Source organism: Saccoglossus kowalevskii, chromosome 1, assembly GCF_978046115.1.
Source record: "Saccoglossus kowalevskii chromosome 1, keSacKowa6.1, whole genome shotgun sequence".
Classification (NCBI taxonomy): Eukaryota; Metazoa; Hemichordata; class Enteropneusta; family Harrimaniidae; genus Saccoglossus; species Saccoglossus kowalevskii.
In genome coordinates, this window is record NC_140641.1 from 43,552,162 (window position 1) to 43,572,593 (window position 20,432).

General features: G+C 44.7%; 1 protein-coding gene across 1 annotated transcript in view; it reads left to right on the plus strand.

Annotated features, from left to right (window-relative positions):
• Positions 1-20,432, plus strand: part of LOC100376368 (uncharacterized) — a 79,763-nt gene that overhangs the window by 32,843 nt on the left and 26,488 nt on the right. Inside the window, exon 7 of the mRNA XM_085498033.1 lies at positions 11,273-11,593. Coding sequence (XP_085354159.1) covers positions 11,273-11,593 — 321 coding nt within the window. The remainder of the gene's footprint in view (positions 1-11,272; positions 11,594-20,432) is intronic.

Here is a 20,432-nt window from a genome sequence, read left to right on the forward strand (position 1 = left end):
CAGGGATGCATGTTTTTGTACAGGGATGCATGTTTCTGTACAGGGATGTATGTTTCTGTACAGGGATGCATGTTTTTTGTACAGGGATGCATGTTTTTGTATAGGGATGCATGTTTTTGTACAGGGATGCATGTTTTTGTACAGGGATGCATGTTTTTGTACAGGGATGTATGTTTTTGTACAGGGATGCATGTTTCTGTACAGGGATGCATGTTTTTTGTACAGGGATGCATGTTTTTGTACAGGGATGCATGTTTTTGTACAGGGATGCATGTTTCTGTACAGGGATGTATGTTTCTGTACAGGGATGCATGTTTTTTGTACAGGGATGCATGTTTTTGTATAGGGATGCATGTTTTTGTACAGGGATGCATGTTTTTTTATACAGGGATGCATGTTTTTGTACAAGGGTGCATTTTTTGGTACCAGGATGCATGTTTTTGTACATGATTGAACGTTTTGTACAGGAATGCATGTTTTCGTTCGTTGATGCACGTTTTTGTACAAGGATACATGTTTTTTGTACAGGAATGCATGTTTTCGTACGTCGATGCACGTTTTTGTACAAGGATACATGTTTCTGTACAGGAATGCATGTTTTCGTACGTCGATGCACGTTTTTGTACAAGAATACATGTTTTTGTACAGGAATGCATGTTTTCGTACTTCAATGCACGTTTTTGTACAAGGATACATGTTTTTGTACATGGACTGCATGTTTTTGTGCAGGGGCGCATGTTTTCGTGCAGGGGCGCATGTTTTTGCGCAGGGGCGCATGTTTTTGTGCAGGGATTCATGTTTTTGTACAAGGATGCATGTTTTTGCACAAGGATGCATGCTTTAGTACAGGGGCAAATGTTTTCGTGCAGGGGCGCGTATTTTTGTGCAGGGGCGCATGTTTTGTGCAGGGATGCATGTTTTTGTACAAGGATGCATGTTTTTGTACAATGATGCACATTTTTGTACAGGGGCGCAAGTTTGAGTGCAGGGGCGCATGTTTTTGTACAAGCATGCATGTTTTTGTACAATGATGCATGTTGTTGTGCAGAGGTGCATGTTTTTGTACAGGGATGCAAGTTTTTGTGCAGGAATGCGTGTTTTTGTACAGGAGTGCATGTTTTTGTGCAGGGGTGCATGTTTTTGTACAGGGGTGCATGTTTTTGTGCATGGGCGCATGTTTTCGTGCAGGGGCGCATGTTTTTGTGCAGGGGCGCATGTTTTTGTGCAGGGATTCATGTTTTTGTACAAGAATGCATGTTTTAGTGCACGGGCAAATGTTATCGGGCAGGGGCGCATGTTTTTGTGCAGGGGCGCATGTTTTTGTACAATGATGCATGTTTTAGTGCACGGGCAAATGTTTTCGTGCAGGGGCGCATGATTTTGTGCAGGGGCGCATGTTTTTGTGCAGGAGCACACGTTTTGTGCAGGGGTGCATGTTTTTGTATAAGGATGCATGTTTTTGTGCAGGGACGCATGTTTTTGTGCAGGGACGCATGTTTTGTGCAGGGATGCATGTTTTTGTACAAGCATGCATGTTTTTGTACAATGATGCATGTTGTTGTGCAGGGGCGCATGTTGTTGTGCAGGAGCGCATGTTTTTGTGAAGGGATGCATGTTTTTGTACAAGGATGCATGTTTTTGTGCAGCAGTGCATGTTTTTGTATAGGAGTGCATGTTTTTGTGCAGGGATGCATTTTTTTATACAGCGATGCATGTTTTTGTACAAGGATGCATGTTTTTGTGCAGCAGTGCATGTTGTTGTGCAGGAGCGCATGTTTTTGTGCAGGGATGCATGTTTTTGTACAAGGATGCATGTTTTTGTGCAGCAGTGCATGTTTTTGTATAGGAGTGCATGTTTTTGTGCAGGGATGCACGTTTTTGTACATAGATGCATGTTTTTGTACAGGTGTGCATGTTTTCGTACAAGGATGCATGTTCTTGTACAGCGGTGCATGTTTTTGTACATGGTGCATATTTTTGTACAGGTGTGCATGTTTTTGTACAGGTGTACATGTTTTTGTACAGCGATGCATTTTTTTATACAGCGATGCATGTTTTTGTACAGGGGTACATGTTTTTGTACAGGGATGCATGTTTTTGTTCAGGGGAGCATGTTTTTATACAATGATGCATGTTTTTGTGCAGGGGTGCATGTTTTTGTACAGGTGTGCATGTTTTCGTACAAGGATGCATGTTCTTGTACAGGGGTGCATGTTTTTGTACATGGTGCATATTTTTGTACAGGTGTGCACGGTTTTGTACAGGTGTGCATGTTTTTGTACAGCGATGCATTTTTTTATACAGGGATGCATGTTTCTGTACAGGGGTACATGTTTTTGTACAGGGATGCATGTTTTTGTTCAGGGGAGCATGTTTTTATACAATGATGCATGTTTTTGTGCAGGGGTACATGTTTTTGTACAGGGATGCATGTTTTTGTTCAGGGGAGCATGTTTTTATACAATGATGCATGTTTTTGTGCAGGGGTGCATGTTTTTGTACAGAGTGCATGTTTTTGTGCAGGGGCGCATGTTTTCGTGCAGGGGCGCAAGTTTTTGTGCAGGAGCGAACGTTTTCGTGCAGGGGCGCATGTTTTTGTGCAGGGGCGCATGTTTTTGTGCAGGAATTCATGTTTTTGTACAAAGAAGCATGTTTTAGTGCAGGGGCAAATGTTTTCGTGCAGGGGCGAATGTTTTTGTGCAGGGGCGCATGTTTTTGTGCAGGGGCACCTGTTTTGTGCAGGGATGCATGTTTTTGTACAAGGATGCATGTTTTTGTGCAGTGGTGCATGTTTTTGTGCAGGGGCGTATGTTTCTGTGCAGGGATGCATGATTTTGTACAAGGATGCATGTTTTTGTACAATGATGCATATTTTTGTACAGGGACGCAAGTTTGAGTGCAGGAGCGCATGTTTTTGTGCAGGGATGCATGTTTTTGTACAGGGGTGCATGTTTTTGTGCAGGGGTGCATGTTTTCGTGCAGGGGCGCATGTTTTTGTGCAGGGGTGCATGTTTGTGTGCAGGGATTCATGTTTTTGTACAAGGATGCATGTTTTAGTGCACGGGCAAATGTTATCGTGCAGGGGCGCATGTGTTTGTGCAGGGGCGCATGTTTTTGTACAAGGATGCATGTTTTAGTGCACGGGCAAATATTTTCGTGCAGGGGCGCATGTTTTTGTGCAGGGCTCATGTTTTTGTGTAGGTGCACACGTTTTGTGCAGGAATGCATGTTTTTGTACAGGGATGCATGTTTTTGTACAGGGATGCATGTTTTTGTACAGATGTGCATGTTTTTGTACAGCGATGCATTTTTTTATACAGGGATGCATGTTTTTGTACGGGGATGCATGTTTTTGTTCAGGGGAGCATGTTTTTATACAATGATGCATGTTGATGTGCAGGGGTGCATGTTTTTGTACAGGGATGCATGTTTTTGTGTAGGGATGCGTGTTTTTGTACAGGAGTGCATGTTTTTGTGCAGGGGCGCATGTTTTCGTGCAGGGGCGCATGTTTTTGTGCAGGGATTCATGTTTTTGTACAAGGATACATGTTTTTGTGCAGGGGCGCATATTTTGTGCAGGGATGCATGTTTTTGTACAAGGATGCATGTTTTTGTACAATGATGCATATTTTTGTATAGGGGCGCAAGTTTATGTGCAGGGATGCATTTTTTCGTACAAGCATGCATGTTTGTGTACAATGATGCATGTTGTTGTGCAGGGGCGCATGTTTTTGTGCAGGGGTGCATGTTTTTGTGCAGGGATGCATGTTTTTGTACAAGGATAAATGTTTTTGTGCAGACGTGCATGTTTTTGCATAGGAGTGCATGTTTTTGTGCAGGGATGCATGTTTTTGTACAAGGATACATATGTTTGTACAGGGGCGCAAGTTTGTGTGCAGGGGCGCATGTTTTTGTGCAGGGATGCATGTTTTTGTACAAGCATGCATGTTTTGTACAATGATGCATGTTGTTGTGCAGGGGCGCATGTTTTTGTGCAGGGATGCATGTTTTTGTACAAGCATGCATGTTTTTGTACAATGATGCATGTTGTTGTGCAGGGGTGCATGTTTTTGTACAGGGATTCATGTTTTTGTACAAGGATGCATGTTTTAATGCACGGGCAAATGTTATCGTGCAGGGGCGCATGTTTTTGTGCAGGGGCCCATGTTTTTGTACAAGGATGCATGTTTTAGTGCACGGGCAAATATTTTCGTGCAGGGGCGCATGTTTTTGTGCAGGGACGCATGTTTTGTGCAGGGATGCATGTTTTTGTACAAGCATGCATGTTTTTGTACAATGATGCATGTTGTTGTGCAGGGGCGCATGTTGTTGTGCAGGAGCGCATGTTTTTGTGAAGGGATGCATGTTTTTGTGCAGGGACGCATGTTTTGTGCAGGGATGCATGTTTTTGTACAAGCATGCATGTTTTTGTACAATGATGCATGTTGTTGTGCAGGGGCGCATGTTGTTGTGCAGGAGCGCATGTTTTTGTGAAGGGATGCATGTTTTTGTACAAGGATGCATGTTTTTGTGCAGCAGTGCATGTTTTTGTATAGGAGTGCATGTTTTTGTGCAGGGATGCATTTTTTTATACAGCGATGCATGTTTTTGTACAAGGATGCATGTTTTTGTGCAGCAGTGCATGTTGTTGTGCAGGAGCGCATGTTTTTGTGCAGGGATGCATGTTTTTGTACAAGGATGCATGTTTTTGTGCAGCAGTGCATGTTTTTGTATAGGAGTGCATGTTTTTGTGCAGGGATGCACGTTTTTGTACATAGATGCATGTTTTTGTACAGGTGTGCATGTTTTCGTACAAGGATGCATGTTCTTGTACAGCGGTGCATGTTTTTGTACATGGTGCATATTTTTGTACAGGTGTGCATGTTTTTGTACAGGTGTACATGTTTTTGTACAGCGATGCATTTTTTTATACAGCGATGCATGTTTTTGTACAGGGGTACATGTTTTTGTACAGGGATGCATGTTTTTGTTCAGGGGAGCATGTTTTTATACAATGATGCATGTTTTTGTGCAGGGGTGCATGTTTTTGTACAGGTGTGCATGTTTTCGTACAAGGATGCATGTTCTTGTACAGGGGTGCATGTTTTTGTACATGGTGCATATTTTTGTACAGGTGTGCACGGTTTTGTACAGGTGTGCATGTTTTTGTACAGCGATGCATTTTTTTATACAGGGATGCATGTTTCTGTACAGGGGTACATGTTTTTGTACAGGGATGCATGTTTTTGTTCAGGGGAGCATGTTTTTATACAATGATGCATGTTTTTGTGCAGGGGTGCATGTTTTTGTACAGGGATGTATGTTTTTGTGCAGGGATTCGTGTTTTTGTATAGGAGTGCATGTTTTTGTGCAGGGGTGCATGTTTTTGTACAGAGTGCATGTTTTTGTGCAGGGGCGCATGTTTTCGTGCAGGGGCGCAAGTTTTTGTGCAGGAGCGAACGTTTTCGTGCAGGGGCGCATGTTTTTGTGCAGGGGCGCATGTTTTTGTGCAGGAATTCATGTTTTTGTACAAAGAAGCATGTTTTAGTGCAGGGGCAAATGTTTTCGTGCAGGGGCGAATGTTTTTGTGCAGGGGCGCATGTTTTTGTGCAGGGGCACCTGTTTTGTGCAGGGATGCATGTTTTTGTACAAGGATGCATGTTTTTGTGCAGTGGTGCATGTTTTTGTGCAGGGGCGTATGTTTCTGTGCAGGGATGCATGATTTTGTACAAGGATGCATGTTTTTGTACAATGATGCATATTTTTGTACAGGGACGCAAGTTTGAGTGCAGGAGCGCATGTTTTTGTGCAGGGATGCATGTTTTTGTACAGGGGTGCATGTTTTTGTGCAGGGGTGCATGTTTTCGTGCAGGGGCGCATGTTTTTGTGCAGGGGTGCATGTTTGTGTGCAGGGATTCATGTTTTTGTACAAGGATGCATGTTTTAGTGCACGGGCAAATGTTATCGTGCAGGGGCGCATGTGTTTGTGCAGGGGCGCATGTTTTTGTACAAGGATGCATGTTTTAGTGCACGGGCAAATATTTTCGTGCAGGGGCGCATGTTTTTGTGCAGGGCTCATGTTTTTGTGTAGGTGCACACGTTTTGTGCAGGAATGCATGTTTTTGTACAGGGATGCATGTTTTTGTACAGGGATGCATGTTTTTGTACAGATGTGCATGTTTTTGTACAGCGATGCATTTTTTTATACAGGGATGCATGTTTTTGTACGGGGATGCATGTTTTTGTTCAGGGGAGCATGTTTTTATACAATGATGCATGTTGATGTGCAGGGGTGCATGTTTTTGTACAGGGATGCATGTTTTTGTGTAGGGATGCGTGTTTTTGTACAGGAGTGCATGTTTTTGTGCAGGGGCGCATGTTTTCGTGCAGGGGCGCATGTTTTTGTGCAGGGATTCATGTTTTTGTACAAGGATACATGTTTTTGTGCAGGGGCGCATATTTTGTGCAGGGATGCATGTTTTTGTACAAGGATGCATGTTTTTGTACAATGATGCATATTTTTGTATAGGGGCGCAAGTTTATGTGCAGGGATGCATTTTTTCGTACAAGCATGCATGTTTGTGTACAATGATGCATGTTGTTGTGCAGGGGCGCATGTTTTTGTGCAGGGGTGCATGTTTTTGTGCAGGGATGCATGTTTTTGTACAAGGATAAATGTTTTTGTGCAGACGTGCATGTTTTTGCATAGGAGTGCATGTTTTTGTGCAGGGATGCATGTTTTTGTACAAGGATACATATGTTTGTACAGGGGCGCAAGTTTGTGTGCAGGGGCGCATGTTTTTGTGCAGGGATGCATGTTTTTGTACAAGCATGCATGTTTTGTACAATGATGCATGTTGTTGTGCAGGGGCGCATGTTTTTGTGCAGGGATGCATGTTTTTGTACAAGCATGCATGTTTTTGTACAATGATGCATGTTGTTGTGCAGGGGTGCATGTTTTTGTACAGGGATTCATGTTTTTGTACAAGGATGCATGTTTTAATGCACGGGCAAATGTTATCGTGCAGGGGCGCATGTTTTTGTGCAGGGGCCCATGTTTTTGTACAAGGATGCATGTTTTAGTGCACGGGCAAATATTTTCGTGCAGGGGCGCATGTTTTTGTGCAGGGCTCATGTTTTTGTGTAGGTGCACACGTTTTGTGCAGGGATGCATGTTTTTGTACAAGCATGCATGTTTTTGTACAATGATGCATGTTGTTGTGCAGGGGCGCATGTTTTTGTGCAGGGGCGCATGTTTTTGTACAAGGATGCATGTTTTTGTGCAGACGTGCATGTTTTTGTATAGGGATGCATGTTTTTGTGCAGGGATTCGTGTTTTTGTACAATGATGCATGTTGTTGTGCAGGGGCGCATGTTTTTGTGCAGGGGCGCATGTTTTTGTACAAGGATGCATGTTTTTGTGCAGACGTGCATGTTTTTGTGCAGGGGCGCAAGTTAATGTGCAGGGGGCGCATGTTTTTGTGCAGGGATGCATGTTTTTGTACAAGCATGCATGTTTTTGTACAATGATGCATGTTGTTGTGCAGGGGCGCATGTTTTTGTGCAGGGGCGCATGTTTTTGTACAAGGATGCATGTTTTTGTGCAGACGTGCATGTTTTTGTATAGGGATGCATGTTTTTGTGCAGGGATTCGTGTTTTTGTACAGGAGTGCATGTTTTTGTGCAGGGGTGCATGTTTTTGTACAGAGTGCATGTTTTTGTGCAGGGGCGCATGTTTTCGTGCAGGGGCGCATGTTTTTGTGCAGGAGCGAACGTTTTCGTGCAGGGGCGCATGTTTTTGTGCAGGGGCGCATGTTTTTGTGCAGGAATTCATGTTTTTGTACAAGGAGGCATGTTTTTGCACAAGCATGCATGTTTTAGTGCAGGGGCAAATGTTTTCGTGCAGGGGCGCATGTTTTTGTGCAGGAGCGCATGTTTTTGTGCAGGGGCACCTGTTTTGTGCAGGGATGCATGTTTTTGTACAAGGATGCATGTTTTTGTGCAGGGGTGCATGTTTTTCTGCAAGGGCGTATGTTTCTGTGCAGGGATGCATCTTTTTGTACAAGGATGCATGTTTTTGTACAATGATGCATATTTTTGTACAGGGGCGCAAGTTTGAGTGCAAGAGCGCATGTTTTTGTGCAGGGATGCATGTTTTTGTACAAGCATGCATGTTTTTGTACAATGATGCATGTTGTTGTGCAGGGGTGCATGTTTTTGTATAGGAGTGCATATTTTTGTACAAGGATGCATGTTTTTGTGCAGGGGCGCACGTTTTTTGTGCAGGGACGCATGTTTTGTGCAGGGATGCATGTTTTTGTACAATGATGCATATGTTTGTACATGGGCGCAAGTTTGTGTGCAGGGGCGCATGTTTTTGTGCAGGGATGCATGTTTTTGTACAAGCATGCATGTTTTGTACAATGATGCATGTTGTTGTGCAGGGGCGCATGTTTTTGTGCGGGGATGCATGTTTTTGTACAAGCATGCATGTTTTTGTACAATGATGCATGTTGTTGTGCAGGGGCGCATGTTTTTGTGCAGGGGCGCATGTTTTTGTACAAGGATGCATGTTTTTGTGCAGACGTGCATGTTTTTGTATAGGAGTGCATGTTTTTGTGCAGTGATGCATGTTTTTGTACAAGGATGCATGTTTTTGTGCAGGGGCGCATATTTTTGTGCAGGGACGCATGTTTTGTGCAGGGATGCATGTTTTTGTACAAAGATGCATGTTTTTGTATAATGATGCATATTTTTGTACAGGGGCGCAAGTTTGTGTGCAGGGGTGCATGTTTTTGTGCAGGAATGCCTGTTTTTGTACATAGATGCATGTTTTTGTACAGGGATGCATGTTCTTATACATGGATGTATGTTTTTGTACAGGTGTGCATGTTTTCGTACAAGGATGCATGTTCTTGTACAGGGGTACATGTTTTTGTACATGGTGCATATTTTAGTACAGGTGTGCATGTTTTTGTACAGGGATGCATGCTTTTGTACAGGTGTGCATGTTTTTGTACAGCAATGCATTTTTTTATACAGGGATGCATGTTTTTGCACAAGGACGCATGTTTCAGTACAGGGATGCACGTTTTTGTACAGGGATGCATGTTTGTGTACAGGGGTGCATGTTTTTGTACAGTGATGCATGTTTTTGTACAGTGATGCATGTTTCTGTACAGGGGTACATGTTTTTGTACAGGGATGCATGTTTTTGTTCAGGGGAGCATGTTTTTATACAATGATGCATGTTGTTGTGCAGGGGTGCATGTTTTTGTACAGGGATGCATGTTTTTGTGTAGGGATGCGTGTTTTCGTACAGGAGTGCATGTTTTTGTGCAGGGGTGCATGTTTTTGTACAGGGGTGCATGTTTTTGTGCAGGGGCGCATGTTTTCGTGCAGGGGCGCATGTTTTTGTGCAGGGATTCATGTTTTTGTACAAGGATGCATGTTTTTGTGCAGGGGCGCATATTTTGTGCAGGGATGCATGTTTTTGTACAAGGATGCATGTTTTTGTACAATGATGCATATTTTTGTATAGGGGCGCAAGTTTATGTGCAGGGGCACATGTTTTTGTGCAGGGATGCATTTTTTCGTACACGCATGCATGTTTGTGTACAATGATGCATGTTGTTGTGCAGGGGCGCATGTTTTTGTGCAGGGGTGCATGTTTTTGTGCAGGGAAGCATGTTTTTGTACAAGGATGCATGTTTTTGTGCAGACGTGCATGTTTTTGTATAGGAGTGCATGTTTTGTGCAGGAATGCATGTTTTTGTACAAGGATGCATGTTTTTGTGCAGAGGCGCACGTTTTTGTGCAGGGACGCATGTTTTGTGCAGGGATGCATGTTTTTGTACAATGATGCATATGTTTGTACAGGGGCGCAAGTTTGTGTGCAGGGGCGCATGTTTTTGTGCAGGGATGCATGTTTTTGTACAAGCATGCATGTTTTGTACAATGATGCATGTTGTTGTGCAGGGGCGCATGTTTTTGTGCAGGGGCGCATGTTTTTGTGCAGGAATGCATGTTTTTGTACAAGGATGCATGTTTTTGTGCAGCAGTGCATGTTTTTGTACATAGATGCATGTTTTTGTACAGGGATGCATGTTTTTGTACAGGTGTGCATGTTTTCGTACAAGGATGCATGTTCTTGTACAGGGGTGCATGTTTTTGTACATGGTGCATATTTTTGTACAGGTGTGCATGTTTTTGTACAGGTGTGCATGTTTTTGTACAGCGGTGCAATTTTTGTATACAGGGATGCATGTTTTTGTACAAGGATGTATGTTTCTGTACAGGGATGCACGTTTTTGTACAGAGATGCATGTTTTTGTACAGTGGTGCATGTTTTTGTACATGGATGCATGTTTCTGTACAGCGGTACATGTTTTTGTACAGGGATGCATGTTTTTGTGCAGGGGAGCATGTTTTTATACACGATTCCACGTTTTTCCATAGGTATGCACGTTTTTGTATGTTGATGCACGTTTTTGTACGTTGATGCATGTTTTTTTACAGGGATTCACGTTGTTGTATGGGTTTGCATGTTTTTGCACAGGGGTGCATGTTTTTGTACAGGATTGCAAGTTTTTGTACGTTGATGCACGTTTTTGTATGCATGTTCCTTTTTTACAGGAGTTCGTGTTTTTGTGCAGAGGTGACTTTTTTGTGCAGGAGCGCACTTTTTGTACAGGAGTGCATGTTTTTGTACAGGGATGCATGTTTTTGTGCAGGGGTGCATGTTTTTGTACAGGAGTGCATGTTTTTGTACAGGGGCGCATGTTTTCGTGCTGGGGCGCATGTTTTTGTGCAGGGATGCATGTTTTTGTACAAAGATGTATGTTTTTGTGCAGGGGCGAATGTTTTCGTGCAGGGGCGCATGTTTTTGTGCAGGGGCGCATGTTTTTGTGCAGGGGCACATGTTTTGTGTAGGGATGTATGATTTTGTACAAGGATGCATGTTTTTTGTGCAGGGCGCATGTTTTTGTGCAGGAATGCATGTTTTTGTACAAGGATGCATGTTTTTGTGCAGCAGTGCATGTTTTTGTATAGGAGTGCATGTTTTTGTGCAGGGATGCATGTTTTTGTACAAGGATGTATGTTTTTGTACATTGATACATATTTTTGTGCAGGGGCACAAGCTTTTGTGCAGGGGCACATGTTTTTGTGCAGGGATGCATGTTTTTGTACATAGATACGATTTTATATCTATATTACACAGGCACTGTCTAAATGTCCTATAACCGGTATATCTATTTGTTTTATTACTTAGATTTGGAGAAGCAGAGCTTTATTTTAGAGCCAGTGGACGTAACTGTAGTCAGTGGCAACCAAATAAGGCTACAATGTCAGATACACCACAAAGAGGGCATCGCAATTTGGTCCAAAGACAGCATCGATTTGAGCAACGATTTGGCGATAACCAACGGAGCCAACTCACGTATGACAATTACAGGCGACCAGTCTACCGGGGAGTACTACTTAACGATTGACAATGCCCAGTCAATTGACGTAGGCGTGTACAAGATACGAGTTACGGCTGCAGACAACAGTGAGCAAATCACGTCGCAGTCTGCAACAATAACCATTGTTCGTAAGTATAAATATTCCTAATCTATGAGAGAGTGTGCTCCACTCATATTTGATAGCAATACAGATATCTCCATTTACAATTATATTGATAGATGACGAATAATGCTTGCATGCAATGAAAAACATTGAATAAACATTATCATTATCAGTGCCATAGTCATAATCAAACTGGTTACTGGATATGTATGCATCAGAGTTGATTAGTCAATGAGGGTCATAGTCCCAGTAGCAGACTGGATGTTGATTGGCTACATAGTTAGGCACCAATGTTGATTAGTCAATGAGGGTCATAGTCCCAGTAGCAGACTGGATGTTGATTGGCTACATAGTTAGGTACCAGCTTGAGTGATCAATGAGGGTCATAGTCCCAGTAGCAGACTGGATGTTGATTGGCTACGTAGTTAGGTACCAAGGCGGGTGATCAATGAGGGTCATAGTCCCAGTAGTAGACTGGATGTTGGTTGGCTACATAGTTAGGTACCAGGGTGAGTGATCAATGGGGGTCATAGTCCCAGTAGCAGACTGGATGTTGGTTGGCTACATAGTTAGGTAGCATGGTGGGTGATCAATGAGGGTCATAGTCCCAGTAGAAGACTGGATGTTGATTGGCTACATAGTTAGGTACCAGCCTGAGTGATCAATGAGGGTCATAGTCCCAGTAGCAGACTGGATGTTGATTGGCTACATAGTTAGGTAGCATGGTGGGTGATCAATGAGGGTCATAGTCCCAGTAGAAGACTGGATGTTGATTGGCTACATAGTTAGGTACCAGCCTGAGTGATCAATGAGGGTCATAGTCCCAGTAGCAGACTGGATGTTGATTGGCTACATAGTTAGGCACCAATAAGGGTGATCAATGAGGGTCATAGTCCCAGTAGCAGACTGGATGTTGATTGGCTACATAGTTAGGTACCAGGGTGAGTGATCAATGAGGGTCATAGTCCCAGTAGCAGACTGGATGTTGATTGGGTACATAGTTAGGTACCAAAGTGGGTGATCAATGAGGGTCATAGTCCCAGTAGTAGACTGGATGTTGGTTGGCTACACAGTTAGGTACCAGGGTGAGTTATCAATGAGGGTCATAGTCCCAGTAGCAGACTGGATGTTGGTTGGCAACATAGTTAGGTAGCATGGTGGGTGATCAATGAGGGTCATAGTCCCAGTAGCAGACTGGATGTTGATTGGCTACATAGTTAGGTACCAGCTTGAGTGATCAATGAGGGTCATAGTCCCAGTAGCAGACTGGATGTTGATTGGGTACATAGTTAGGTACCAAGGTGGCTGTTCAATGAGGGTCATAGTCCCAGTAGCAGACTGGATGTTGATTGGCTACATAGTTAGGCACCAAGGTGGCTGTTCAATGAGGGTCATAGTCCCAGTAGCAGACTGGATGTTGATTGGCTACATAGTTAGGCACCAAGGTGGCTGTTCAATGAGGGTCATAATCCCAGTAGCAGACTGGATGTTGATTGGCTACATAGTTAGGCACCAAGGTGGCTGTTCAATGAGGGTCATAGTTCCAGTAGTAGATTGGACGCAGATTGGCTACATAGTTAGGCACCAAGGTGGCTGTTCAATGAGGGTCATAGTCCCAGTAGCAGACTGGTTGTTGATTGGCTACATAGTTAGGCACCAAGGTGGGTGATCAATGAGGGTCATAGTCCCAGTAGCAGACTGGATGTTGATTGGCTACATAGTTAGGCACCAAGGTGGGTGATCAATGAGGGTCATAGTCCCAGTAGCAGACAGGATGTTGATTGGCTACATACTTAGGTACCAAGGTGGCTGTTCCCTGAGGGTCATAGTCCCAGTAGCAGACTGGATGTTGATTGGCTACATAGTTAGGTACCAGCTTGAGTGATCAATGAGGGTCATAGTCCCAGTAGCAGACTGGATGTTGATTGGCTACGTAGTTAGGTACCAAGGCGGGTGATCAATGAGGATCATAGTCCCAGTAGTAGACTGGATGTTGGTTGGCTACATAGTTAGGGACCAGGGTGAGTGATCAATGGGGGTCATAGTCCCAGTAGCAGACTGGATGTTGGTTGGCTACATAGTTAGGTAGCATGGTGGGTGATCAATGAGGGTCATAGTCCCAGTAGCAGACTGGATGTTGATTGGCTACATAGTTAGGTACCAGCTTGAGTGATCAATGAGGGTCATAGTCCCAGTAGCAGACTGGATGTTGATTGGGTACATAGTTAGGTAGCAGGGTGGGTGATCAATGAGGGTCATAGTCCCAGTAGCAGACTGGATGTTGATTGGCTACATAGTTAGGCACCAAGGTGGGTGATCAATGAGGGTCATAGTCCCAGTAGCAGACTGGATGTTGATTGGCTACATAGTTAGGCACCAAGGTGGGTGATCAATGAGGGTCATAGTCCCAGTAGCAGACAGGATGTTGATTGGCTACATACTTAGGTACCAAGGTGGCTGTTCCCTGAGGGTCATAGTCCCAGTAGCAGACTGGATGTTGATTGGCTACATAGTTAGGTACCAGCTTGAGTGATCAATGAGGGTCATAGTCCCAGTAGCAGACTGGATGTTGATTGGCTACGTAGTTAGGTACCAAGGCGGGTGATCAATGAGGATCATAGTCCCAGTAGTAGACTGGATGTTGGTTGGCTACATAGTTAGGGACCAGGGTGAGTGATCAATGGGGGTCATAGTCCCAGTAGCAGACTGGATGTTGGTTGGCTACATAGTTAGGTAGCATGGTGGGTGATCAATGAGGGTCATAGTCCCAGTAGCAGACTGGATGTTGATTGGCTACATAGTTAGGTACCAGCTTGAGTGATCAATGAGGGTCATAGTCCCAGTAGCAGACTGGATGTTGATTGGGTACATAGTTAGGTACCAAGGTGGCTGTTCAATGAGGGTCACAGTCCCAGTAACAGACTGGATGTTGATTGGGTACATAGTTAGGTACCAAGGTGGGTGATCAATGAGGGTCATAGTCCCAGTAGCAGACTAAATGTTGGTTGGCTACATAGTTAGGTAACAAAGAGGGTGATCAATGAGGGTCATAGTCCCAGTAGTAGACTGGATGTTGGTTGGCTACACAGTTAGGTACCAGGGTGAGTTATCAATGAGGGTCATAGTCCCAGTAGCAGACTGGATGTTGGTTGGCAACATAGTTAGGTAGAATGGTGGGTGATCAATGAGGGTCATAGTCCCAGTAGCAGACTGGATGTTGATTGGGTACATAGTTAGGTACCAGCTTGAGTGATCAATGAGGGTCATAGTCCCAGTAGCAGACTGGATGTTGATTGGGTACATAGTTAGGTACCAAGGTAGCTGTTCAATGAGGGTCATAGTCCCAGTAGCAGACTGGATGTTGATTGGCTACATAGTTAGGCACCAAGGTGGCTGTTCAATGAGGGTCATAGTCCCAGTAGCAGACTGGATGTTGATTGGCTACATAGTTAGGCACCAAGGTGGCTGTTCAATGAGGGTCATAGTCCCAGTAGTAGATTGGACGTTGATTGGCTACATAGTTAGGCACCAAGGTGGCTGTTCAATGAGGGTCATAGTCCCAGTAGCAGACTGGATGTTGATTGGCTACATAGTTAGGCACCAAGGTGGGTGATCAATGAGGGTCATAGTCCCAGTAGCAGACTGGATGTTGATTGGCTACATAGTTAGGTATCAAGGTGGCTGTTCACTGAGAGTCATAGTCCCAGTAGCAGACTGGATGTTGATTGGGTACATAGTTAGGTAGCAGGGTGGGTGATCAATGAGGGTCATAGTCCCAGTAGCAGACTGGATGTTGATTGGCTACATAGTTAGGCACCAAGGTGGGTGATCAATTAGGGTCATTGTCCCAGTAGCAGACTGGATGTTGATTGGCTACATAGTTAGGCACCAAGGTGGGTGATCAATGAGGGTCATAGTCCCAGTAGCAGACAGGATGTTGATTGGCTACATAGTTAGGTACCAAGGTGGCTGTTCCCTGAGGGTCATAGTCCCAGTAGCAGACTGGATGTTGATTGGGTACATAGTTAGGTACCAAGGTGGGTGATCAATGAAGGTCATAGTCCCAGTAGCAGATTGGACGTTGATTGACTACATTGTTAGGTACCAAGGTGAGTGATCAATGAGGGTCATAGTCCCAGTAGCAGACTGGATGTTGATTGGCTACATAGTTAGGTACCAGGGTTAGTGATCAATGAGGGTCTAGTCCCAGTAGCAGACTGGATGTTGATTGGCTTCATAGTTAGGCACCAAGGTGGGTGATCAATGAGGGTCATAGTCCCAGTAGCAGACTGAATGTTGATTGGCTACATAGTTAGGTACCAGGGTGAGTGATCAATGAGGGTCATAGTCGCAGTAGCAGACTGAATGATGATTGGCTACATAGTTGGATACCAAGGTGGCTGTTCCCTGAGGGTCATAGTCCCAGTAGCAGACTGGATGTTGAATGGGTACATAGTTAGGTTCTAAGGTGGGTGATCAATGAGGGTCATAGTCCCAGTAGCAGACTGAATGTTGATTGGCTACATAGTTAGGTACCAAGGTGGCTGTTCCCTGAGGGTCATAGTCCCAGTAGCAGACTGGATGTTGATTGGGTACATAGTTAGGTACCAAGGTGGGTGATCAATGAGGGTCATAGTCCCAGTAGCAGATTGGACGTTGATTGACTACATTGTTAGTTACCAATGTGAGTGATCAATGAGGGTCATAGTCCCAGTAGCAGATTGGATGTTGATTGGCTACATAGTTAGGTACCAGGGTGAGTGATCAATGAGGGTCTAGTCCCAGTAGCAGACTGTATGTTGATTGGCTACATAGTTAGGCACCAAGGTGGGTGATCAATGAGGGTCATAGTCCCAGTAGCAGACTGGATGTTGATTGGCTACATAGTTAGGCACCAAGGTGGGTGATCAATGAGGGTAATAGTCCCAGTAGCAGACTGGATGTTGATTGGCTACATAGTTAGGCACCAAGGTGGGTGATCAATGAGGGTCATAATCCCAGTAGCAGACTGGATGTTGATTGGCTACATAGTTAGGCACCAAGGTGGGTGATCAATGAGGGTCTAGTCCCAGTAGCAGACTGGATGTTGATTGGCTACATAGTTAAGTACCAAGGTGGGTGATCAATGAGGGTCTTAGTCCCAGTAGCAGACTAGATGTTGATTGGCTACATAGTTAGGTACCAAGATGAGTGATCAATGAGGGTCATAGTCCCAGTAGCAGACTGGATGTTGATTGGGTACATAGTTAGTTATCAAGGTGGCTGTTCACTGAGGGTCATAGTCCCAGTAGCAGACTGGATGTTGATTGGGTACATAGTTAGGTAGCATGGTGGGTGATCAATGAGGGTCATAGTCCCAGTAGCAGACTGGATGTTGATTGGCTACATAGTTAGGTACCAACTTGAGTGATCAATGAGGGTCATAGTCCCAGTAGCAGACTGGATGTTGATTGGGTACATAGTTAGGTACCAAGGTGGCTGTTCAATGAGGGTCATAGTCCCAGTAGCAGACTGGATGTTGATTGGCTACATAGTTAGGCACCAAGTTGGCTGTTCAATGAGGGTCATAGTCCCGGTAGCAGACTGGATGTTGATTGGCTACATAGTTAGGCACCAAGGTGGCTGTTCAATGAGGGTCATAGTCCCAGTAGTAGATTGGACGTTGATTGGCTACATAGTTAGGCACCAAGGTGGCTGTTCAATGAGGGTCATAGTCCCAGTAGCAGACTGGATGTTGATTGGCTACATAGTTAGGCACCAAGGTGGGTGATCAATGAGGGTCATAGTCCCAGTAGCAGACTGGATGTTGATTGGCTACATAGTTAGGTATCAAGGTGGCTGTTCACTGAGGGTCATAGTCCCAGTAGCAGACTGGATGTTGATTGGGTACATAGTTAGGTAGCAGGGTGGGTGATCAATGAGGGTCATAGTCCCAGTAGAAGACTAGATGTTGATTGGCTACATAGTTAGGCACCAAGGTGGGTGATCAATGAGGGTCATAGTCCCAGTAGCAGACTGGATGTTGATTGGCTACATAGTTAGGCACCAAGGTGGGTGATCAATGAGGGTCATAGTCCCAGTAGCAGACAGGATGTTGATTGGCTACATAGTTAGGTACCAAGGTGGCTGTTCCCTGAGGGTCATAGTCGCAGTAGCAGACTGGATGTTGATTGGGTACATAGTTAGGTACCAAGGTGGGTGATCAATGAGGGTCATAGTCCCAGTAGCAGATTGGACGTTGATTGACTACATTGTTAGTTACCAATGTGAGTGATCAATGAGGGTCATAGTCCCAGTAGCAGACTGGATGTTGATTAGCTACATAGTTAGGTACCAGGGTGAGTGATCAATGAGGGTCTAGTCCCAGTAGCAGACTGGATGTTGATTGGCTACATAGTTAGGCACCAAGGTGGGTGATCAATGAGGGTCATAGTCCCAGTAGCAGACTGGATGTTGATTGGCTACATAGTTAGGTACCAAGGTGGGTGATCAATGAGGGTCATAGTCCCAGTAGCAGACTGGATGTTGATTGGCTACATAGTTAGGCACCAAGGTGGGTGATCAATGAGGGTCATAGTCCCAGTAGCAGACTAGATGTTGATTGGCTACATAGTTAGGTACCAAGATGAGTGATCAATGAGGGTCATAGTCCCAGTAGCAGACTGGATGTTGATTGGGTACATAGTTAGTTATCAAGGTGGCTGTTCACTGAGGGTCATAGTCCCAGTAGCAGACTGGATGTTGATTGGGTACATAGTTAGGTAGCATGGTGGGTGATCAATGAGGGTCATAGTCCCAGTAGCAGACTGGATGTTGATTGGCTACATAGTTAGGTACCAACTTGAGTGATCAATGAGGGTCATAGTCCCAGTAGCAGACTGGATGTTGATTGGGTACATAGTTAGGTACCAAGGTGGCTGTTCAATGAGGGTCATAGTCCCAGTAGCAGACTGGATGTTGATTGGCTACATAGTTAGGCACCAAGGTGGCTGTTCAATGAGGGTCATAGTCCCGGTAGCAGACTGGATGTTGATTGGCTACATAGTTAGGCACCAAGGTGGCTGTTCAATGAGGGTCATAGTCCCAGTAGCAGACTGGATGTTGATTGGCTACATAGTTAGGCACCAAGGTGGCTGTTCAATGAGGGTCATAGTCCCAGTAGTAAATTGGACGTTGATTGACTACATAGTTAGGCACCAAGGTGGCTGTTCAATGAGGGTCATAGTCCCAGTAGCAGACTGGATGTTGATTGGCTACATAGTTAGGCACCAAGGTGGGTGATCAATGAGGGTCATAGTCCCAGTAGCAGACTGGATGTTGATTGGGTACATAGTTAGGTATCAAGGTGGCTGTTCACTGAGGGTCATAGTCCCAGTAGCAGACTGGATGTTGATTGGGTACATAGTTAGGTAGCAGGGTGGGTGATCAATGAGGGTCATAGTCCCAGTAGCAGACTGGATGTTGATTGGCTACATAGTTAGGCACCAAGGTGGGTGATCAATGAGGGTCATAGTCCCAGTAGCAGACTGGATGTTGATTGGCTACATAGTTAGGCACCAAGGTGGGTGATCAATGAGGGTCATAGTCCCAGTAGCAGACAGGATGTTGATTGGCTACATAGTTAGGTACCAAGGTGGCTGTTCCCTGAGGGTCATAGTCCCAGTAGCAGACTGGATGTTGATTGGGTACATAGTTAGGTACCAAGGTGGGTGATCAATGAAGGTCATAGTCCCAGTAGCAGATTGGACGTTGATTGACTACATTGTTAGGTACCAAGGTGAGTGATCAATGAGGGTCATAGTCCCAGTAGCAGACTGGATGTTGATTGGCAACATAGTTAGGTACCAGGGTTAGTGATCAATGAGGGTCTAGTCCCAGTAGCAGACTGGATGTTGATTGGCTTCATAGTTAGGCACCAAGGTGGGTGATCAATGAGGGTCATACTCCCAGTAGCAGACTGAATGTTGATTGGCTACATAGTTAGGTACCAGGGTGAGTGATCAATGAGGGTCATAGTCCCAGTAGCAGACTGAATGTTGATTGGCTACATAGTTAGGTACCAGGGTGAGTGATCAATGAGGGTCTAGTCCCAGTAGCAGACTGGATGTTGATTGGGTACATAGTTAGGTTCTAAGGTGGGTGATCAATGAGGGTCATAGTCCCAGTAGCAGACTGAATGTTGATTGGCTACATAGTTAGGTACCAAGGTGGCTGTTCCCTGAGGGTCATAGTCCCAGTAGCAGACTGGATGTTGATTGGGTACATAGTTAGGTACCAAGGTGGGTGATCAATGAGGGTCATAGTCCCAGTAGCAGATTGGACGTTGATTGACTACATTGTTAGTTACCAATGTGAGTGATCAATGAGGGTCATAGTCCCAGTAGCAGACTGGATGTTGATTGGCTACATAGTTAGGTACCAGGGTGAGTGATCAATGAGGGTCTAGTCCCAGTAGCAGACTGGATGTTGATTGGCTACATAGTTAGGCACCAAGGTGGGTGATCAATGAGGGTCATAGTCCCAGTAGCAGACTGGATGTTGATTGGCTACATAGTTAGGCACCAAGGTGGGTGATCAATGAGGGTCATAGTCCCAGTAGCAGACTGGATGTTGATTGGCTACATAGTTAGGCACCAAGGTGGGTGATCAATGAGGGTCTAGTCCCAGTAGCAGACTGGATGTTGATTGGCTACATAGTTAAGTACCAAGGTGGGTGATCAATGAGGGTCATAGTCCCAGTAGCAGACTAGATGTTGATTGGCTACATAGTTAGGTACCAAGATGAGTGATCAATGAGGGTCATAGTCCCAGTAGCAGACTGGATGTTGATTGGGTACATAGTTAGGTACCAGCTTGAGTGATCA